General features: G+C 42.8%; 3 protein-coding genes across 3 annotated transcripts; 1 reads left to right on the top strand and 2 right to left on the bottom strand.

The window, feature by feature from the left end:
* Positions 1–1430: 1430 nt before the first annotated feature.
* LOC118398004 (39S ribosomal protein L36, mitochondrial-like) lies at positions 1431–2565 on the bottom strand. Its single transcript, XM_052470092.1, has 2 exons — positions 2399–2565; positions 1431–1926 (listed from the first exon to the last, which is right to left on the bottom strand). Exon 2 carries the CDS (start codon positions 1906–1908, stop codon positions 1531–1533), a length of 378 nt encoding a protein of 125 aa, XP_052326052.1. The 5' UTR covers positions 1909–1926; positions 2399–2565; the 3' UTR covers positions 1431–1530.
* Positions 2469–4695, top strand: LOC118398003 (NADH dehydrogenase [ubiquinone] iron-sulfur protein 6, mitochondrial-like). Its single transcript, XM_035792928.2, has 4 exons — positions 2469–2955; positions 3402–3455; positions 4002–4124; positions 4550–4695. The coding sequence occupies exons 1-4, from the start codon at positions 2812–2814 to the stop codon at positions 4616–4618; spliced, it is 390 nt and encodes a 129-aa protein (XP_035648821.1). The 5' UTR covers positions 2469–2811; the 3' UTR covers positions 4619–4695.
* Positions 4696–15377: 10682 nt separating this feature from the next.
* Positions 15378–21022, bottom strand: LOC118397727 (iroquois-class homeodomain protein irx-4-B-like). Its single transcript, XM_035792625.2, has 6 exons — positions 20432–21022; positions 19963–20211; positions 19584–19693; positions 19109–19271; positions 16786–16954; positions 15378–16643 (listed from the first exon to the last, which is right to left on the bottom strand). Exons 1-6 carry the CDS (start codon positions 20486–20488, stop codon positions 15979–15981), a joined length of 1413 nt encoding a protein of 470 aa, XP_035648518.1. The 5' UTR covers positions 20489–21022; the 3' UTR covers positions 15378–15978.
* Positions 21023–23880: the final 2858 nt, after the last annotated feature.

The following is a 23880-nucleotide window of genomic DNA, read 5'->3' as shown; positions in this document are numbered from 1 at the left end:
GAGAGAGACAGAGAGAGAGAAGACAGGGAGGTGGTGGTGAGAGAGAGAGAGAAGAAGACAGGGAGGTGGTGGTGAGAGAGAGAGAAGACAGGAAGGTGGTGGTGAGAGAGAGAGAGAGAAGACAGGGAGAGAGAGAGAGAAGACAGGGAGGTGGTGGTGAGAGAGAGCGAAAAGACAGGGAGGTGGTGGTGAGAGAGACAGAGAGAGAGAAGACAGGGAGTTGGTGGTGAGAGAGAAAAGACAGGGAGGTGGTGGTGAGAGAGAGAAAAGACAGGGAGGTGGTGGTGAGAGAGAGAGAAAAGACAGGGAGGTGGTGGTGAGAGAGAGAGAAGACAGGGAGGTGGTGGTGAGAGAGAGAGAGAAGACAGGGAGGGGGTGGTGAGAGAGAGAGAGAAGACAGGGAGGGGGGGGTGAGAGAGAGAGAGAAGACAGGGAGGTGGTGGTGAGAGAGACAGAGAGAGAAGACAGGGAGGTGGTGGAGAGAGAGAGAGAAGACAGGGAGGTGGTGGTGAGAGAGAGAGAAGACAGGGAGGTGGTGGTGAGAGAGACAGAGAGAGAAGACAGGGAGTTGGTGGTGAGAGAGAGAGAGAAGACAGGGAGTTGGTGGTGAGAGAGAGAGAAGACAGGGAGTTGGTGGTGAGAGAGAGAGAGAGAAGACAGGGAGTTGGTGGTGAGAGAGAGAGAGAGAAGACAGGGAGTTGGTGGTGGTGAGAGAGAGAGAGAAGACATGGAGGTGGTGGTGAGAGAGAGAGAGAAGACAGGGAGGTGGTGGTGAGAGAGAGAGAGAGAGAAGACAGGAAGGTGGTGGTGAGAGAGAGAGAAGACAGGGAGGTGGTGGTGAGAGAGACAGAGAGAGAGAAGACAGGGAGTTGGTGGTGAGAGAGAGAAAAGACAGGGAGGTGGTGGTGAGAGAGAGAGAAAAGACAGGGAGGTGGTGGAGAGAGAGAAAAGACAGAGAGGTGGTGGTGAGAGAGAAAAGACAGGGAGGTGGTGGTGAGAGAGAGAAGACAGGGAGGTGGTGGTGAGAGAGACAGAGAGAGAGAAGACAGGGAGTTGGTGGTGAGAGAGAGAGAGAAGACAGGGAGATGGTGGTGAGAGAGAGAAGACAGGGAGGTGGTGGTGAGAAAGAGAAGACAGGGAGGTGGTGGTGAGAGAGAGAAGACAGGGAGGTGGTGGTGAGAGAGAGAAGACAGGGAGGTGGTGGTGAGAGAGAGAAGACAGGGAGGTGGTGGTGAGAGAGAGAAGACAGGGAGGTGGTGGTGAGAGAGAAGACAGGGAGGTGGTGGTGAGAGAGAGAAGACAGGGAGGTGGTGGTGAGAGAGAGAAGACAGGGAGGTGGTGGTGAGAGAGAGAAGACAGGGAGGTGGTGGTGAGAGAGAGAAGACAGGGAGGTGGTGGTGAGAGAGAGATAGGAAAAGGTGCATCTGTCAATCAGTCAAACACTTTAATGTGGCAATACAATACAAGTAACAAATAATTCACAGGGCCATACACAAATCATTATCATAACCCCTGCTCCTCTTCACCACCTCATCCCTGCCTTTGCTTGTGTCTGGGATGAGCCTTACAGAACACAAACAGACATCCTCGCCGCACCACAAAGAAGCAGTCTTTACAGCGGCGTTTCAGAGCACTCTTGGTTTTCATCCCTACAGCGGGCTGGAGGCAGGCCAGGTGCTGACACTGGCCCTGGAAGGCGACCCGGCCCTGGGAAGAAGAACCAGGGGAGAAGGCCAAGGGCTGGATGGGTCTACTTGGCATCAGGAGCACTCTGACTGGGTAGGATGTAAGGGAGGAAAGGCATCGGGAGATGATAGTGGTGGTGATAGGGTAGGATTGGCTGAGGGTGATCCGGGTCAGATGGCGGGTTAGGGAGCTGACGAGGTGGTTCAACAGGAGTGGAGCCATGCTGTCACCAACACCTGCCTGGAGAGAGAGAACACACACACACACACACACACACACACACACACACACACACACACACACACACACACACACACACACACACACACACACACACACACACACACACACACACACACACACACACACGTCCTAAAAAAAGTGTGTGTGTGTGTGTGTGTGTGTGTGTGTGTGTGTGTATCTCAATAGTTCAGTTGCTTTGCTCTTTCCATTCCTTCATTATCACTGATCTGACAGAACAAGCAATATGGTGGAAATCCATCCAGTTCTTTCAACTACTAGTGGTATTGAAGGAGTAGAGGCAATCAAAACAATGCAGATTTTTTGCAGATTCTATCAGGCTATACAGTGCATGATTCATGCAGCATGGTGGATTCTGAAGGCCAGACGAGCTCATCTTTCTACTACTCAATTAGGCAGTACCAGTACTTGATCAAAATACATTTATGAATGTAACATAATATTCACCAACCTTTCAGTTATAAGGAGGGGTTAGAGCTGGGAATAAACTCCAGAAATGCACCGTTTAATCAAAGCAACACTGCCGAAGAAGGATTACTCTCGCACGGAGATATCGCTGCTTCCTGAATGTGACGTAAATGACTTTGAGAAAAGTCACAGCGCGTGCGCTGTGTCGTAGAACCGCAATGGGGAGAATCTGTGCCCACTAAATACACTTTCTCGCTTTCATTTAAACTGTAACGCGTTGCAGAATTGATTAACTACAAAGTATTTACAATAATCCATTCCTTAATACAACAATTATGTTACTGTTGGTTGCAAACGATTCGTGAATATTTGACATATTCACAGCACTAGGACCAGGCGGTCGTCTTTGGAGGTCGGAGAAGCTCCCTCATCTTGCGTATAGAGTCCATTGTAAACATGGCTGCCGCTGTGCATCGGATTCTGTCCTTCAGTAGAAATGCTAAGGCGCTTGTATCGCCTTTGAAGACCTCGGCGGTTTCTCTACAGCGCTACAATTTACAAGCGTCGACCACTGGAGAGCAAATTACCCACACCGGACAAGTAAGGCTCAAACGTTAGGTTGTGTGTGTTGGGTTACCCCGAAAATATGTAGTTACTCGCTAGCTACCAAGCTAAAGACACCTACTAGCAGCACTAACTAACGTTTGGCAAACGTGTCAGATGTTGGGGTTGTCAATTAAGATTTGACAGTTGGTCCAGCTTTGAATTGTGGTCACCAGCTAGATAGCTGCTCACCCACTAGTGGGGTAGTTAGGCGTTTATTCACGGTCAGTAAGTATTGGCACTTCTATCACGATAAAAGCTAGTAAGGGCAAAGGCAGATGACACTTTACTTAACTAGATGGAGTGTCAGTTTACATAACAATTTTATTGATGGTTGTGAGATGATAACCTTACTGTGATCATGTACTGTATGTGTAGAATTTGATCAGCTATATCTGATTGTTCTGGAACATATCTATTACAGTGTCTGCATGTTGTTTCAGGTGTATGATGAAAATGATCCCAGGCGGGCCAGGTTCGTGGGCCGACAGAAAGAGGTAAAACGACATTTGTCTGAAAAGGCCATAGTTGCCATGTGACTTCAATATATTATTTACTTTTTTGCACACCAGTATTTCTACTTGCATCAGCTGCACATCTATCACTCCAGTGTTAATTTGCTAAATTGTAATTACTTTGCTTACAATGGCCTATTTATTGCCTTACCTCCATACTCCCATTTGCACACACTGTATATCGATTTTTCTATTGTGTTATTGACTGTACTTTTGTTTATCCTATGTGTAACTCTGTTGTTTTTTTGTTGCACTGCTTTGCTTTGTCTTGGCCAGGTCTCAGTTGTAAATGAGAACTTGTTCTCAACTGGCCTACCTGGTTAAATAAAGGTGGGGGGGAAATGTAGAAGTTGAGTCCTATGATTCATACCACTACCTGTTCAAGTAAGGCCTAGAGCCTCTTTACATTGCTCGGCAGTGGCCATTGATAGATTTACAATGCATATATAGTATTCCACTGAGAGGGAATTTGGACTACAAAACAGAGTGTAAGCTACTGACGGTACTGTTTGTGCTGTGTGTTTTAAGGTGAACAAGAACTTTGCCATCAAGCTGGTGGCTGAAGAGCCAGTCAGTTGCATAGAGGCCAGAGTTGTGTCATGTGACGGTGGTGGAGGAGCACTGGGCCACCCAAAAGTCTACATCAACCTGGTAATGACGTCTGTAGTGCACATGTCCCTATAATGTACACTAGTTGGTGTCGAAGTCAGAACTCATATAAGCTGTGACTACATAACAAGCACGAGCGCAGATCCTGTATTCAATTTCAGTTCAATGTGTGCTCAAGTCCAATTTACATGACTCGCGCAAGAATTACATTGCACCGTGCAAGCCATTGTGGAGGCACAATCCCAGAAAGAATGGCTGCGCCAGGCTCCACAATGCTTTGGAGTCAGCTCTCAGCGTTCAAGTAAATTGAACTTTAACACAGCTCTGCGCTCGGTGACTTGCACGAATCAAGTCAACAGGCTTTTACATTGGGTCGTTTCTATTTTTCAGCTTCATGCTACTTGGTGATTTGGTCTATTTTATGTGGTGTTCCATTGTGCTAATGTCTGTTTTCTGTCTTTCTCCAGGATAAAGAAACGAAAGTGGGCACATGTGGCTACTGTGGACTGCAGTTCAAGCAGACCCATCATCATTGAGATGCTTTCTCAGTCTTCTCTCTCTCACTCTGTAGTCTGTCATTCTGGTTAATAAATTATATCTACTTTTCTCCTCAGTCTGTATCAGTTCCTATGATGTGGGCTCTATGCATATGGAAGCTTCATCAGTTGGTAAATGCCTAGTCTTGGCACCCAGACTCAAATCGAGGCTCCCATTAGAGACTAGTAAATGCCACAATATTCTTTCTAGATGGCTTGGTTCAAAATGTGTTGAATCTATTCCTCAAGTGATTACAATGAATTGTGTTTCTGGACCCTGCAGAAAAGAATAATCGGATAACTTTTCGATCTTACAGTTCCCTGTCTCACTGCCAGAGGGCAGCATTGGCTGACTTGTCGAAAGTGTTCATGCAATAGTAAATGATTCAGTGAAACAACAAGGTACAGGACAGACAGGGTGTTGTGGTTACTGTAGAAGCTGTGATGGGGTTAGTTTTGACAAGGCATTAAAGACTTATTGTGTACGTGACAATAACCCAATGGCTTATTAAATAATTATGCTGTGCAAGTGGCACTTCCAGTGCTGATATCTTAATCATTTTTCTTAAGACGCGGTGCCATCAAAGTATTCACTCTCACCCCTTGACTTTTTACACATTGTGTTGTGTTATAAAGTAGGATGAAAACTGATTTAATTTTCTTTATTTTTGTCAATGATCTACACAAAATACATTCAGTGGAAGAATAATTCTAACATTAGTAATAAAAAAAAGAAATTAAACATGACTGGGTGAATAGTTAACCCCCTGAGTCAATACATGTTAGAAGCACCTTTGGCAGCGATTACAGCTGTGAGTCTTTCTGGGTGAGTCTCTAAGACCTTTCCACACCTGGATTGTGCAACGTTTACCCATTTATTCTTTTCACAATTCTTCAAGCTCTGTCAGGTAATTGCTGCAGATTTACAGTACCAGTCAAAAGTTAGGACACACCTACTCATTCCAGGGTTTTTATTTTAACAATGTTCATTGTAGAATAATCATGAAGATATTAACTATGAAATAACACACATGGAATCATATAACTAAAAAAGTGTTAAACAAATCAAAATATATTTGATATTCTTCAAAGTAGCCACCCTTTGCCTTGACAGCTTTGCACACTTGACATTCTCTCAACCAGCTTCATGAGGTAATCACTTGTAATGCATTTCCATTAACATGTGTGCCTTGTTAAAAGTGAATTTGTGGAATTTCTTTCCTTAATACGTTTGAGCCAATTAGTTGAGTTCTAACAAGTTAGGGGTGGTATACAGAAGATAGCCCTATTTAGTAAAAGACCAAGTCCATGTTATGGCAAGAACAACTAAAATAAGCAAAGAGAAATGACAGTCCATCATTACTTTAAGACATGAAGGTCAGTCAATACAGAACATTTCAAGAACTTTGAAAGTTTCGTCAAGTGCAGTTGCAAAAAAACATCAAGCTCTATCATGAAACTGGCTCTCATGAGGACCGCCACAGGAAAGGAAGACCCAGAGTTACCTCTGCCGCAGAGGATAAGTTCATTCGAGTTACCAGCCTCCGATTGCAGCCCAAATAAATGCTTCACAGAGTTCAAGTTAGACACATCTCTTTATCAGAGGAGACTGCATGAATCAGGCCCTCATGGTCGAATTACTGCAAAGAAACCACTACTAAAGGACTCAAATAAGAACAAGAGAATGGCTTGGTCCAAGAAACACAAGCAATGGACATTAGACCGGTGGAAATCTGTCCTTTGGTCTGATGAGTCCAAATTTGAGATTTTTTATTCCAACTGACGTTTCTTTGTGAGACGCAGAGTAGGTGAACGGATGATCTCTGCATGTGTGATTCCCACCGTGAAGCATTAAGGAGGAGGTGTGATAGTTTGGGGGTGTTTTGCTGGTGACACGCAGTGATTTATTTAGATTTTAAGGCACACTTAACCAGCATGGCTACCACAGCACTCTGCAGCAATACGCCATCCCATCTGGTTTGGGCTTAGTTGGACTATCATTTATTTTTCAGCAGGACAATGACCCAAAACACACCTCCAGGCTGTGTAAGGGCTATTTGACCAATAAGTAGAATGATGGAGGGCTGCATCAGATCACCTGGCCTCCACAATCACCCAACCTCAACCAAATTGAGATGGTTTGGGATGAGTTGGACCTCAGAGGGAAGGAAAAGCAGCCAACAAGTGCTCAGCATATGTGGGAACACCTTCAAGGCTGTTGGAAAAGTATTCCAGGTGAAGCTGGTTGAGAGAATGCCAAGAGTGTGTAAAGCTGTCATCACGGCAAAGGGTGGCTACTTTGAAGAATCAAAAATCCAAGATAGATTTGGATTTGTTTAACACTTTTTTGCTTACTATATGATTCCATATGTGTTATTTCATAGTTTTGATGTCTTCACTATTATTAGAATAGTAAAAATAAAGAAAAACCCTTGAATAAGTAGGCGTGTCCAAACTTTTGACTAGTACTGTAAGTCAAAACTCTAACTCAGCCACTCAGGAACTTTCCCTTTCCCTCTTCTTGGTAAGCAACTCCAGTGTAGATTTGGCCTTGGGTTTTAGGTTATTGTCCTGCGGGAAGGTGAATTAATCTCCCAGCGTCTTGTGGAAAGCAGACTGGGCCAGGTTTTCCTCTAGGATTTTATTCTGAAAAACTAATGTCCTTAACAATTACAAGCATACCAATAACATGATGCAGCACTATGCTTGAACATATGGAGATCCTCCGTAATGTATTGGATTTGCCCCAAACATAACACTTTGAATTCATGACTGTGAGGTTGACCATGCAGTCGGATTGGAACAATGTGGAGGCATACGAGGATGATGTGTTGTTTCTTCCAAAAGTGAGGCTTTTTATTAGCAGATAAAGAATTAATATAGCTGGCGACTCTACAAGTATTTACAAAAACAAACAGGACGATGAACAAAGAGGCCTAATAAACTCAAAAGAAAACCCAAGCTCAATAATTGTCTGTTAACCGAGCAGCATGCCATCCTTACCCTGTCTGTCTCTCAAACAGAAATACCAATACCCATCATGCATTTGACAAATGGGAAGAAGCCCTTTCAAAGCCTGCATGAATTAACATCTAAACCTTTTCAGATGCTACACACATAAATAACCTTAAGCGCATATGTCAATAACGGTGCAACCATGCTTTTAGCATCAATACAATCTGGGATATGAACATGTACGTCCATCCGGGGATAAGAAACTTCCAAAATACTGTACACTGATTAAACCATGTGCTCTTGAATGCATTCCATTGCCTGTCAATGCTCTGACCAGATAATTAACAGATAACCCTCTACAATCAATGAGGAAATGCCAGGTAATAATTTACCAAAAGGACATTGCTAAACCATTTAATCCTTTGCCATGTCTGATTATTAAAATAAGGCATGTCTTTAGATAATGTGACAGGGATCATAGGGTGATCATCACAAGGAGATCATTGGACGATCATCACAAGGAGATCATAGGACGATCATCACAAGGAGATCATAGGACGATCATCACAAGGAGATCATTGGACGATCATCACAAGGAGATCATAGGACGATCATCACAAGGAGATCATAGGACGATCATCACAAGGACAAAAAGTTCATTTCTTTGACACTTGTTTTGCAGTAACGATGCATGTTTTGGAATATTTCTATTCTGTACAAGCGTCCTTCTTTCCACTCTATCATCTAAGTTAGTGAGATCCTCATAGGACTCATCCTGCATTCATCCACCCTTCCACTCCCAATCCCCCCTTACACATACTCTCGCACCCCACCCCCTCCTCACTCCCACTCCCCACGCTGCGCTCTGCCACCCCTGGAAGATGTCAGGGGGGCTCCAGTCTGATAGGGAACAGCCGCGCGGAACAATACATGTTTGAAAAAGATGATATATATATTTCAGCAGCCATATTCTCCATAGACCTGCATGCCAAATTGGCCTAGGCAGGGTGTAGTAGGGCTGGGCTACAGATACAGACAGGCAGTGCTAGAGCTATCCTGTCCTGTCCCGGGCTGGCGATGCAGGCAGCCATTGGAACAGCGTTTTCCACACCATGGCGCTCAGGTTGGAAGGAAAGCATCCAAGCTGATATAATTGGTCCTGGTGACACAGGAAGAGAAGGTTTGATGCGATGGTAAGAGGGTAAGACTCATTCATAGTCAGACCAGGGATGGGTGATTGAAAGAGAGAAGAGGAGGCCATTGTTAGAAAGGATGTTCGGTCAGGGTTAGGGAGTTGAGAGGTTGAAAGGCGTGGAGGTTTTAGTGAGACACACACACTGGTTGGTTAAGAGGTGTGTGTGTGTGTGTGTGTGTGTGTGTGTGTGTGTGTGTGTGTGTGTGTGTGTGTGTGTGTGTGTGTGTGTGTGTGTGTGTGTGTGTGTGTGTGTGTGTGTGTGTGTGTGTGTGTGTGTGTGTGTGTGTGTGTGTGTGTGTGTGTGTGTGTGTGTGTGTGTGTGTGTGTGTGTGTGTGTGTGTGTATAGGTTGCAGGCTCTTGGCTGGCTGGGGCATTGCTCTGAGCAAAATTTTCAGATGAAACTGAGCATATGAATTGTGTTGAATAAAACAGCGCCTTTTCAATTATTCATCCCTCTAAAATACGCGGACCACCTAATAGATATAGAGATGCAATGCTGTGAGGAAACTGTGGGTATAATTTAAGACTGCCATCAAACTCTTCAGATTCAAACTTATTTTAGTCCGATGTGCAATTAAGCTTATGTTCATTGTCTAGGATGGGTGCATGCTGTCAAATCACTTTTTTACAGGAAGAGAAAACACATAGAAATGTTAAAGAAGTTGTATGTAATAATGTGTCCTTTTTAAGAATGTCTTCAAAGTTCTGTTGTTTCTTATGCAAACAAAGGGAAGTAAAAGTAGATGTGTTGTGTGAGAAGAGCAACTCAGTAAAAATCTCCAATAGATTCCTCTATGCAGAAGATGAGGAGGATAAATAACACTGAATTTCCTCTGTGCGTGCCCTCACACACACACACACACACACACACACACACACACACACACACACACACACACACACACACACACACACACACACACACACACACACACACACACACACACACACACACACACACACACACACACACACACACACTATAATCACTGTATTCTCCCTCAACATAAAATAACAATTCTCACTGTATAATTGCCCCATTAAAAGATTGTACCTCTAAGATCTGTCACATTACTGAGCCTCCAGCCTTAGTAAGGAGCTACCCCTGATCTCTCTTTAGCCAATTATCTAACCTTCACTTCTCTAAAGTCACTCTGGATCTAAAATGCCCATAGACACAGATCTAGGATCAGCTCATCATCCTTCAATCCTAACCTTTACTATTAAGGGTATAAAAATCATAGCTGACCTTAGATCAGTGTGTTGGAGGGGCTTCCTCCTACTCAGCCGAAGTAACAGAGTACAGACGTCGTGACCTTTACCATGGAGACGATATGACATGTTCTAGTGCCAGGGACAGAGAGGGTAGCTGGGGGAAGCAGACACCTCTGCCAAGGGGGGTGACGTGACAGTCTAGGGAGAGAGTTAGCTCTCAGCACTCTGATAGCCTCAAAAGACCTGAGTGTGTGTGACAGGACACAGGAGAGAATGGTGTGGCCGTGGTGTGTGTCTTGGAGAGGGAGAGGGAGAGAGAGGGGGGGTGCGTTTGTGCGTGTTTTTATATAAGTGTTTGTGTGCGAGTGTATCCGTAGGTGCGTGTGTCCATAGGTGTGTGTGTGTCCGTAGGTGCATGTGTGTGTGTGTGTGTGTGTGTGTGATTGAGGGTGTTGAGTGGGCTAGGTGTTAGACTGAAGGTGCAGACAGTGTTTAGGATAAGTCAATATAATGTTCTTAGAGCCTAGAGAAATGAACTTCCTCCTCTGGAGTCTGCAGAAACACCCTTACACAGACCTTCTTCAGAATTAGAAATTCTGAAAAACAGGGCTTCCACCTTATTATGGGAGACAGAATGCAATTATATTAGAATGCACAATATATAAATTAATGTTGTGGATAGTTCCACCCATATGTAACTGTCAAATTGCTGTGGTCGGAGGGGCTTTGCATGTTCTAGTAATTTCTATGGTTCCACCACTATCAAAAATAATCTGAATGTAATGGAAGACTTTATGTTGCAAGAAAGAAATTCACCGGTCGGGCATTTGACAGATGCTTGACTGTGAATGTTTGCATGATGCGTCCCCACAGGGTGTGCTGTGGTGGGGCTGTTTTCTTAGTGGTGTGAAACAGACAAGCTAACATCAGGTCTAACCTGTCTCTGCTACTCTACCAGACTGGGGCATTAAACACACTATGGCTTAATGCATTATCTGGCCCATAGAGCTTGGTGTTGTGTGGGAGAAGTGAGAGAGACGAGGCAGGGTGGGATATATTGTTTGTGTGTCTAGACTGCTTCTCTGGTTTAAGTTGAGAGAGAGGGAGAGTAGAGGGCAGTGGAAGAGAGAGGGTGAGAAGAGAGGAGGAGAGGACAGAGAGGAAGAGATGACAGAGAGGAAGGAGAGAGTGGGGAAGAATTTAGCAGTAGAGGTAAGAGAATGGAATGGAAGGAAAGTCAGAGGATGGTAAAGAGGGAGAAAGGACAAAGAGAGGGTGGAGAACAGATACACATCTCCACTGGACAGACAGAGACATGGAACACATGCAGTATTGAACTTAACCCACAGTGAGAAAACCTACAAGTTGCCACTCATCAGTACAGTGCTCTGCAAGACAGGCTAGTGGTCTCCAGCGCTTGAGGCCCCATGTCACCGCAGCAGCTGAGGGTGTAAACAGGTACTCCAGTCCCGTTAAGCCTACTCTCCCTCTCCCCTCACATCTCTTCATATCTTTTCCCTCATATCTCCTCTCACCTCAGAGCTAAACGGCATGGATGATATAAGCACACTGAACTTTGGGGGTGGTTCGTTTTGAACCTTTTGATATAGGCCTATTATTGAGCGTCTTGGTTTGGGGTAGAGTTCTCATTCAGGTTTGGGAGTTTATCATCTCACAAATTGCGATTGAATAAAGTGGAATGGTAGCCTATACACTAAAAAATGAGGGTTACTCAAAGCTTCTTTGGGAAGGGTGATGGTTCTATGTGGAACCATAATGACTCAAATAACCCTTTTGAGCTTTTCAGTGGTTATTTACAGATCACAAAAGGGTTCTTTGCTCTTTTAGTGAAACTTTTGATATAGGGTAGGCAGCTTATTAGAATATTTTGTGGTGTGGTTTTCTCATAGCTCTTTTTGTACCACCATGAGTGAGTATATCAAATGTGTTGTGTTATCAGCACCTTCAGAAAGTAGTCACGCCCCTTTACCTTTTCCACACATTGTTGTGTTACAGCCTGAATTTAAAATGGATTACATTCAGATTTTGTGTGACTGGCCACACACAATACCCCATAATGTCTAAAGTGGAATTAAGTTTTTCTAAAATGTTTTGATATGAATAAAAAATGAAATAATACAATTAGCTTTAAGGTCCCTCAGTCGAACAGTGAATTTCAAACACAGATTCACTCACAAAGACTAGGGACATTTTCCAAAGCCTCGCAAAGAAGTGCACCTATTCATAGATGGGTAAGAAAAAACAGACATTGAAAATTGCCTTGAGCATGGTGAATTTATTAATTGCAACTTTAGATCAATGCACACAGTCACTACAAAGTTACAGGCGTCCTTCCACACTTAGCTTGCCGGAGAGGAAGGAAACAACTCTGGGATTTCACCATGAAGCCAATGGTGACTATAAAACAGTTAGAGTTTAATGGCTGTGACAGGAGAAAACTGAGGATGGATCAACAACATTGTAGTTCTGCCACATAACTAACCTAAATGACAGAGTGATAAGAAGGAAGCCTGTACATAATATGTCCTGAATACAAAGCGTTATGTTTGGGGTAAACACAACACATTACTGACTACCTCTCGTCATATTTTCAAGCATGGTGGTAGCTGCATCATGTTATGGGTATGCTTGTCATCGGCAAGGACTAGGAAGTGTTTTTTAGGATAAAAAGAAACGGAATAGAGCTAAGCACAGGCAAAATCCTAGAGGAAAACTTGGTTCAGTATGCTTTCCAACAGACACTGGAAGACAAATTCGCCTTTCAGCAGTACAATAACCTAAAACACAAGGCCAAATATACAATGGAGTTGCTTACCAATATGACATTAAATATTCCTGAGTGGCCTAGTTACAGTTTTGAATCAAATCAGCCTGAAAACCTATGGCAAGACTTGAAAATGGCTGTCTAGCAATGCTTATTAATCAACTTGATAGAGGTTGAAGAATTGAAAAGACACCAGACATTGGGAGATTAATTCACTTTTCAGAAAGGCCAATAACCTAAACACAAGGCCAAATCTACACTGGAGTTGCTTACCAAGATGAGAGTGAATGTTCCTGAGTGGTTGAGTTTACAGTTTTGACTTAAATCTGCTTGAAAATCGAAGGCAAGACTTGAAAATGGTTGTCTAGCAATGATCAACAACCAATTTGGCAGAGTTGAAATAAAGTTGAAAAGAATAATGGGCAAATATTGTACAATCCAGGTGTGCAAAGCTCTTAGAGACTTAACCAGAAAGACTCACAGCTGTAATCGCTGCCAAAGGTGCTTATACAAAGTTTTGACTCAAGGGTGTGAGTACTTACGTAAATACGATGTTTCTGCATTTCATATTTTATGCATTTGCAAAAATCTCCCCAAAAATGCTTTCACTTTGTCATTATGGGGTATTGTGTTTATATGGGCGAGAAAAAAAATATTGAATCCATTTTGAATTCAGGCTGTAACACAACAAAATATGGGTTAAGTGAATACTTTCTGAAAGCACTGTATGCCATTACATATTATATATGACTGTGGCCAGTGACTTGTCTTGTGAAAGAACCTTTCAGATTGAGAAAGGTTCTTTATAGAACCATTCTCCATAAAGGTTATGTAAAGAACCATAAAAAAGGGTTCTGTACATCCACATAAAGGGTTGTAACCATAGTGGAACCCTTTTTTGCTGCTATTTAAGATCAGTTTTTAATTTTTACTTTTTATAGAATCTTAGGGTTCTTTATAGCACCATATAGTAGGTTCCAGGTAGAACCTTATGAGCATGGTTCTTTATTGAACCTCCAAAAAAATGGTTTTAAATTACATTAAAAGGGTTTATGCTATGGTTACAAGCCAAATAACCTCAATCTGGTACTATTTAGAAACATAATTTTTTGTGTGTGTCGAGCGTTATTTCAGAGATTGTTCATTGTACCGCTTTATAATCCTTAGCTAGCTCTATGTAAATAAGACTACAGGATTGTTCGATATACTATGTCTACATTCATTGCGCTGAGGAAAGAAAGTAAACTTTACAGGAAGGGCCAGATGTCATTATTTATCATCTTAAATCTAATTTATTTATGAAGCAGAAAAAGAATGGAATTCTCGGTTGAATTCGTCTTGAATTATTTAGACTGAAATGGTTAATTCCATACAAGGCCTCAGAAGATCTCGGCTCTGTTCTGTTTAATACTTTATCATCTTTCCTAAACCCGAATACTGAGTAGAAAAGAAGAGAGGGAAAAGTAGTTTATTCATCCTGGACCCTACCGCTTAATTGTTCTTTAACTCTTATTTAGAAAGTGTTTATGGAACATTTTATAAAGCCTCAAATTCGTGAAGTTATGTTGAATAATTTATTGTTCTTGACAACTGAAGGTTTTTGGGATATTGTAGGATTTGAGTTGAAGAGAGGGTGATAACTATTCCAGTAGGCCTATAATGTTATATATTTACTAAATTGTCTTTGATACAACGACATTAAGCATCTTATAAAGATATAGTGATATATATATATATTCAGTAAAGGCCTACGTCGTGGACTTATTTTGGTATTTGAATCACCACACCCATCATATCACTATATCTTTTTAAAGATGTTTAACAAATCGAATTGTACCTCATTTGTATCAATAGTATCCATCCATTCGATCCCTCTCATGCCACTTATTATTCTAGCCTTAATATTTGGAAAAGTCTCCCTCAACCCTCGGGTTGAACGGCATCATGTTATGGATCGTCTTACAATGTCAGACCTAGGCTACTCCTAACCCGTCAGCTGGCAAATCAGAAGAGATATTGCATGAAGTCAGTGGAGATAAAGCTATTAGATTAAGAAGTGTGTTAGGCAGCTCAACTCCTCGCTAATGGAGTATATTCTATAATGGAGTGACCCGTTTAGAGAGCGGTGGATGCGCAGCTCATGGTCCCAGGTTGATGCAGTCAAAAGCCGGCTAATGAAAAGAGACGCATCACTGATTGCTGCTATATCTGGGCCCGCGGTGGAAGTGGCATCGATTTAACAATTTAGCAGCCCTGTCCTCTGTGTGTTGGAATTAGTCACGGCTCAAGGATGCCCAGCTTGCCCTCTTTTTACAAACATACACACACACACACAAACTGAGGGAAAAATAGCCTACTACAGTATATCTCGATCTCCAATGTGCATTCATTGAGGAACTAACTATATGTGCAAAATATTCAGTCTTGGAGGAAATGTTAAGTTCAATAAAAAATATAAAACAAACCTATTTATATTTCATTTGTGGGCTATGATATATTTTCATGATTTAGCGACACAGTTTCAGCACCATGGAGAGCGAACGCCACGAGCAAACAGACGCATAAGGAGAGAACATCATTCTGCAAAAAACGATTGTTTATTTCAGTGACTCAACAACTGCAATCGGACTTTAGTGCAAGAACATGTATACACGTGTGAAATAGTCATATCAGATGTGATCATAAGCAAAACATATATGATGCTTTATTTCGTTTAAGAGAAAGAAATGGTGTTCTCATGCATCTGGTTATTATAAAAGGTCTGTAAACGGTGTAGGCCAGTGGCTACTCCCCCTAAGCTATTCCCACGGTGCTGTAGGAATGACAAAGTTCCAATAAACGACTAATGTGATACTCCAACATCATAAAACTACATATTTTCAGTGTTTTTGTGATCAAACCCTCCAGCACTTTCTAATCTGTTGAGGGGTTCATTTTACCTGAAGAATGAGTAGGCTACTACATTGCTTTTCTATGTCCAAAGGGATTGAATCCCTCTTTTCCACTCATTTACATCTGTGTTTTAAACTGAAAGTAGTAAGAATTTGAAGGTTATGCAGAACTTATTTACTGACACTGATGTAGCCTACATCGATGTATTGACACTTTTCTAAAACAAAAAAAGGCATGGAAGCATGTGCCATCACAGGGAGCTCATATACCTTTCTACAGCAGTCTCTGTAAGTCTCTGTAAGTCTCTGTAAAGAAGTCTATACATTCTGCAAAGACGAAGTAACATGTTCAACAGAACGTTGTCCCAGAGTTCTGCCTTCCATCACCTGTCTATTTAACCCAATCCATGCCCTGTCCATGGCTGGCTTGGACAACACAGGGTTAAAGGAACTCTGTCGGAACAGGGGGTCGTGGAAGACCCCGTCCACCCAATCTCTGAGGGTAGTCACCGGCGAGTCCTGCTGCCCAGCCGACCCCACCTTCAGGTGGGGTACTTCAGTTGGATACCCCCTTGGGGAGAGAGACTCGCTGGGGGTGGCTGTGTGCATGCATGCAGGGAATTCAGGTTGGATAGCAGCAGTTTGTGCGATGGACCAGATTTTAGGTTTGCTGCTCTCTGTACTTTGCAGGTCCTGTTGAGTGTAGAATGAGTTGGTTGTACGGTTGTGCTCTGGTGTGTGTTTGGGACAGTCTGCTGACAGTGGCAACCGCTCGTTCCCGTGTCGGGATGTGTCTGGGGTATGTCTGAGTGGGCTGGTAGAAGGGTCTTTGGGGTGGTGGTGGTGGTCCGGTGGTGTGTGTACTGGGGTGTCGTTGGTGTGAAACTGGTGTTTAGGGTCGCAGTCAGAACCATCCGACTCAAGCAGATCAAAGTCCTCCAGATCACTCTGTTGTAGGTCCACACACCTCGCTGTTACAGAATCTACAACCCAAAAATACATAGATGTTTTAACAATCATAAACTTGACAGCCTGATAGAAAGCAACTTCCATCTAAATTAATAGGCGCCATTTTAATAGCTTCTTCTAGTTAATGATATAAATCTATGGTACGCATTCACTCACCATCAACATCTATCTCGCTTTTGATTGGCTCTTCCTCTTGTGATCCCTCTGCACTGTCGCTGTCATCATCACAGCCCCTCTCGTCAGAGCTCTTATTGGCTCGTGGTGACCATGTGACTTTGTTCTCCTTCTTCAGCCTCCGCCGTGCATTGGCAAACCACGTGGACACCTGAATGAACAAACACATTAAGATAGTATTGCATATTTGATCAATTCCCCATCTGGCCTTTGTGGCATTGAGCAAGGCACTTAACCCCTAAAACTGCTTCAGGGGCACTGCAGTACGGCTGCCCTCTGCTCCAACCTCTCCAACCTGTGTTTCTAATTGCTTTTAGGATAAAGCAGAAGACATTTCTGTGGGATGTAATCTTTATCTGTGAGTATCCAGTGCTGACACTGTAACAGAAAACTGTAATTTATACGGTAATTTGGGGTATTATCAGCAGTAAAATACTCTAGCATATTGTAAATGATGGTGCATTGTGGGAGAATGTTGTGGGTGGGGAAATACTTACTGTATTTCAAATGGTACTGAAATTCCATCCCACAGAATACAGTAGCGTACCATGTCTTTGGAGCTCCCAAAATGTTTTGACCACTAGCGGGTGCATGGCATTGTTGTTTCTGTCTCATTAACATATTTTGAGGTGTGCTTTGTAAGAGACTATATTTGTTGCACCCAGAGGCTGCAACACAGGTTCAAAAGTGATGAGGCAAAATTCATACATGTCTTTGCTGGGCCTGGAGTTTGCACTGATATCATGACCTGGTCAGGTATAACTCTGGGTCCTATTCGTAGGCTATGACAGGGTCCAATGTTAACTTGGCTCAAAATCTACTGGCCCAAACAGAATCTCTACTGGCCCGGACATGGTGTAATTTTAAATGCATTGGGGTCACACAGGGCCTAGGTTTGCATGCTTTCTCTCTATATGCAGCTATTAATAGCCTATATTTGATTAGTATGATATGTATTAAAAGCTGTTTAATATAATTTAGCAATGTAAGTCATTACGTTGTAATAATTGCATTCATTTTTGTTTCTAAAGTATGTTATTTTGAGAATATTTTTTTACATCTCAAAATAGGATGCGGTCCCTTTAAGACAATTGCGTTCCAAAGGAGATATCTAACTGTCTATAGTAGGCCAGGAAAGAGGAATGCTAAAGGGTATTTTGTAGCTTACTCTTTGCAGACTATCAGTAGTAGCCAGCATAATGCTAGTGTGTTCACTATTGAAGGTTTACTTTTGTAAATGACTTTCACTAAAATAAATAAGCTCGGCAAGTAGATTGATGGGCGCTTCTTTTTACTTGAGAACTCGTACGTGCTGTTCGATTTTAGCTATCAACTTCTGCAGTGCTCGAGAAGTTGTGACTTGCGTGAGCGTAGTGGTGCTTGATTGTACGGTCAATTATATTGCACAAATACAAATAGCATGACTTTTCTGAGTGTAGTCTACAATGGTAGGCGGCGACAGAGCAGGTAAATGTTGAACTGGAATTCAAAAATGTGCTGAGAAGTTACTGGCCCTGTCGGTACTGCTGCTTTGAAAATGGCAACACCAGATTATGAAGTACTGCGGGAAATGCTGTCTCGCCACACGTTTTCCAGTTGCTCTGTTTGCACCTGTGAGTAAGAATGCTGTACCAATTTAACTCGGAACTCGAATATGTACTTCATGTTTTTGATTTAACTGACCTGGAAGACCAGGTGCGGAATTTAGTCAATCACTGAACAGATCAATTAGCTCAGTTGACCGGGTATGGTGCCTAGTTGTACCTGTGGCACTCCAGGAGCAGGGTTGTCTACCCCTGGAGTACTGTTTTTAAGCAATAAGGCCCAAAGGAGTATGGTATATGACTTATATATCATGGCTAATGGCTGTTCTTAGACAAAACACAAAGCGTAGTGCCTGGATACAGCCCTTAGCTGTGGTATATTGGCCATATACCACAACCCCCTGAGGTGCCTTATTGCTATTATAAACTGGTTTCCAACGTAATTAGAACAGATTAGTATTTTTTTTGTCATACCCATGGATATGGTCTGATATACCACAGCTTTCAGCCAATCAGCATTCAGGGCTCGAACCACCCTGTTTATAATATGAAATATATAATTTTACTTGCCACGGAGCTGCTTGTAAGTTACTGTCAAAGTCACTGCAGCTCCTTTACAGTGTAGTGCTCCTCAAAAAGTGAGGAGCACCGTGACTAACCAGTACATAGTGCTCTTCCATCAGACATGTACTGGAACCCAACAATAAGTTCAGTAGAGCTCCAACTAACATATTCAGTCTCCAAACTGAGCCAGTTGTTACCTGTGTGAGTGTCATCTTGGTGATGATGGCCAGCATGATCTTCTCTCCCTTGGTGGGATACGGGTTCTTCTGGTGCTCCTGCAACCAGGCCTTCAGAGTGCTGGTGGTCTCCCTGGTAGCGTTCTTCCTCCGGGCAGCTGCACTGTCCACTGATGACCCATACCTGGGAGAAGGGAGGAGAGGGGAGGGGTGTCAGAATAGGAGTTTATTTGAAATATTTTATTTTCAATCCTATGTTTATTGGATCTAAGATGTGCTGGAGTTTTCAAATATTTTACTTTTTCCTCCTTGTACTTGGAACTCTAAGGGGTTTGACTTATTACATTGTGCAGGAGATATGCGTTCGTAAATGGAACAATTTTATGCCACAATTACGCATGCGTTATCACCATTTCTCACGGTTAGATACAATTGAAATGTTTTATAACAGAATTACAAGTTATTTAGAAACAGATAGCATGTTTAGTAGACATACCCATATCGGTCATATGGATACTGTCCAAATGCGTAATCGTACGGATAGTAAGCAGGGGTTTGAGAGGCCCCCACATGCGCAGCCGCTCCATCTTTGGACTCCAATGTTCCCTGCAAATATGAAATCAAAATATTTAATTATTCATTATTATTTCATTGTGATTGAGAAAACTTAAGAAAACCTTTCAAAACCTGACTGTCAAACATAGTTTTGTTTAGGCTACGTGCCCACCACAGATATGGCAGCCCGATATGGAACAGTCCAGTACGTACGAATTGGGCAAATGTCTGTACTTTTAATTTTCGCTGACATGATGAATTAAGTGAAACAAGAAGAAATATATATATATAAACGAAATTCTATATAGATAAGTACATACCCTGGCATATAAGGCTGTTGCGTCGCCTCCGCAGGTGCCATAATACCCCTGGCTCTTTCCATAGCCAGCTCCGTACACACCCAGACCTATAGCCGGGGTTGGTAGCTCTTGGCCCGGGGAGCCGAGCAGTCTGCTCTCGTACACCGGACACCGGAGAGGCTGGGGAGAGGGAGGCATCACACCGGAGTCCAGGAGAGACCTTCCGCCAGGCTCGAGGCAGTTGGCCAGAGAGCTCGTGCTCATGAGGAACTGGCGCGAATACAAGAATAGATTCTTCAGGAAGAATATAACCAATATGCAATGCATGAGCACAAAACGAAAAAGGCTATCTATAAATTCGTTATTTTGTCAAGCAAACAAAAAGTTGGGCTACAGGATTTATGTGCAAAACCGAAGACAGTATAGTAACAGAAACAAACAATGTTTTCCTTCACCACACTGATGTTTGTTCTCGTGAGAGACGCCTTACCGGGTGTGTGGGGGAGTAGGGATATCCTAACTGCGGGTAAGCCATGATATCAAACATCAGTGAATGTCGGCAAACTTCAAAGGATCGAGCACGACGTCCAACTGTCACTCATCCGTGCATCAGGATTAAGTAGCTCCTAGACGTTGATCTAAGGTCACTTTTGCAATTCCCCTCCGATTGTGGGATCTGGAGAGGTTATGCTTGTCTTAGATCTGTGAATAAAGGTAACTTTTACCAAATCAAACCAACACCGAAACGCACTGCTTTTCACCCCGGGTAAAGTGCCCGCATCCAATATTGGTTTGTAATGAACAGTCTGCTTCAACTCCTCTTCAGCTCCTCTTCAGCTCTTCTTCAGCTCTTCTTTCGATGTATTTGGGAAACTTCAGCTAGGGAAATGTCCGTTCTCCCCAACTCCCAGTAATACCCTTGGGATGTTTTTTGGGGGATGGCTTTAGGTGTCCAAGTCGGTTGACAGTTGGTGACTCGCTGAATTAATGAATATGTTTACTGTCCAGTCAATCTGACGCGGTGAAACGCATCATTTGCAGTCCAAAGCGGTAGTGATGTTGTGATCTATGATCCACAAACCAACCATGCCACTCCTGATGCGCTCTCTGCTTTTAACGCGCCTGTCTCTCTGACGTCACATGGACTCCCGCAGGCACCCTACGGGTCCTCTCCTTCAGGAATTTATATTCAGTTTAGAACCTTCGATTTATCCCCTTTCATGGAGAAATACAAATGTTTTAAATGAAACAAAATAGGCCTAAATATGCCCCAAAAATACAATGGCAGAAATCCTTGTGCACGGAGTTGTTCTTCCTCAATGAGAGAAGAGAACAAAGCGGAAGGTAGGCCGACATTCATCCAAATAATCTTGCAGAATAAACTTAGAGAAGTCTGATTTAATTGAAATAGGCCTACAAGACAGGAAATAAAATATCTATATACCTCATACACTAGGACTACTGTACTTACCGTTATTGACGGTGTCTGTGAACGAGAGACCTGCTCACTCAAAGATTCCCTCCCGTTTACACACGAGCGCACACACCGCCCCGGGGTCCCGGTAAATATAATGAGGATGTGTTCAATTCGACCCCCCCCCTCCCTCCCTCCCTCCAACACACACACACACTCCGCATCAGAGGGGGAACACGGAATGACGTGACAGCTCTATCGCGGATGATTGATGACTATGAGATGAAATTAGCATAATAGCTTTTTATTCCTGTAGTTTAGATAACATGTCACCTCAATGAAATTACCTCCTGACTCCTGATCAAGCTGTTACAGTGGAGATGAGATTATAATAGCCAGGTCTGAACGAATTAATCAAACAATAAGCACTTCTGTTATCTTTAGAGGGCATCATTTCCAACTCAGTGGTTGTGATGCTGATAAATTCAAAGTTGCCCTGGAAGGGGAAATGCTTATTCATATTGTGCTTTAGATTTATTATGCAGTACTTTATTTACCTGTTTTTTAATTACTAAAGGCCACATTGTAATTATAGCTTAATAAGGTGTGTGTGTGTGTGTGTGTAGGCTTACAATCAGAGTAATTCTTATCAATGTCATCTCTCCCTAGAGACTATCCAAACACTTCATCCTTGATAAAACACTTGACTTGAGATATTACTGATATAACAATACTGTAACTGTATCTGTCATCACTAATCCACAGCATTAATGATGATGAGTACCTCATCTCTCTCCATCCTCTCTTGCTCTCTCATCTCTCTCTCTCTCTCTCCCTTATCTCTCTCCCTCTCTCCCCCTCTCATCTCTCACTCCCTCTCTCATCTCTTTCCTGCTCTCTCCCCATCTCTCATCTCTCTCTCTCTCTCTCTCTCTACCTCTCTCCTCCCTCTCTCATCTCTCTCCTGCTCTCTCCCCATCTCTCTCTCTCTCTCCCTCTCTCCTCCCTCTCTCATCTCTCTCTCCTGCTCTCTCCCATCTCTCTTCTCTCTCCCGTTCCCCCCTCATTCTCTCCCCCTCTCTCATCTCTCTCCCTCTCTCCCCCTCGCTCATCTCTCTCTCCCCCTCTCATCTCTCACTCCCTCTCTCATCTCTTTCCTGCTCTCTCCCCATCTCTCATCTCTCTCTCTCTCCCTCTCTCCCTCTCTCCCTCTCTCTCTCTCTCTCTCTCTCTCTCTCTCTCTCTCTCTCTCTCTCTCTCTCTCTCTCTCTCTCTCTCTCTCTCTCTCTCTCTCTCTCTCTCCTCTCTCATCTCTCTCTCATCTCTCTCCTGCTCTCTCCCATCTCTCTTCTCTCTCCCGCTCCCCCCTCATTCTCTCGCTCTCTCTCATCTCTCGTCCCTCTCTCTCATTCTCTCCCTCTCTCCCATAGCAGCTAAAAGGGGAAGCATGTTTCTGTTCACTTATTCTGCATCATTGATGAGAAAGGTCAGTGGATTTATACCATACGCTTAGTTCACTGACTCCTTCCCTTCTTTAGGGCCCTTCTTTAGGGCACTTATTAGGAGAATGAGAACACCTCCTGATAGCCTGGCTAATGTGGAATTATAGTATGGAAGCGTAGTATAGAAGTATAGTATGGAAGTGTGCACTTTGTGTGATACAGTATGTTAGATTGTGGGTTAGGCTAATTCAAGTCTACAACGGTACAGAGAGAATAAAAGACAGAGAGACAGAGAATAAAAGACAGAGACAGAGAGAAAAAAAGACAGAGACAGAGAGAATAAAAGACAGAGACAGAGAGAATAAAAGACAGAGAGACAGAGAATAAAAGACAGAGAGACAGAGAGAATAAAAGACAGAGACAGAGAGAATAAAAGACAGAGACAGAGAGAATAAAAGACAGAGACAGAGAGAATAAAAGACAGAGAGACAGAGAATAAAAGACAGAGAGACAGAGAATAAAAGACAGAGACAGAGAGAATAAAAGACAGAGACAGAGAGAATAAAAGACAGAGAGACAGAGAATAAAAGACAGAGACAGAGAGAATAAAAGACAGAGACAGAGAGAATAAAAGACAGAGACAGAGAGAATAAAAGACAGAGAGACAGAGAATAAAAGACAGAGAGACAGAGAATAAAAGACAGAGACAGAGAGAATAAAAGACAGAGACAGAGAGAATAAAAGACAGAGACAGAGAGAATAAAAGACAGAGACAGAGAGAATAAAAGACAGAGAGACAGAGAATAAAAGACAGAGACAGAGAGAATAAAAGACAGAGACAGAGAGAATAAAAGACAGAGAGACAGAGAGAATAAAAGACAGAGACAGAGAGAATAAAAGACAGAGAGACAGAGAATAAAAGACAGAGAGACAGAGAATAAAAGACAGAGACAGAGAGAATAAAAGACAGAGACAGAGAGAATAAAAGACAGAGAGACAGAGAGAATAAAAGACAGAGACAGAGAGAATAAAACACAGAGAGACAGAGAGAATAAAAGACAGAGAGACAGAGAATAAAAGACA

The sequence above is a fragment of the Oncorhynchus keta genome, chromosome 19, assembly GCF_023373465.1.
Source record: "Oncorhynchus keta strain PuntledgeMale-10-30-2019 chromosome 19, Oket_V2, whole genome shotgun sequence".
Taxonomy (NCBI): Eukaryota; Metazoa; Chordata; class Actinopteri; order Salmoniformes; family Salmonidae; genus Oncorhynchus; species Oncorhynchus keta.
This window is presented reverse-complemented; position numbering and strand designations above follow the sequence as displayed.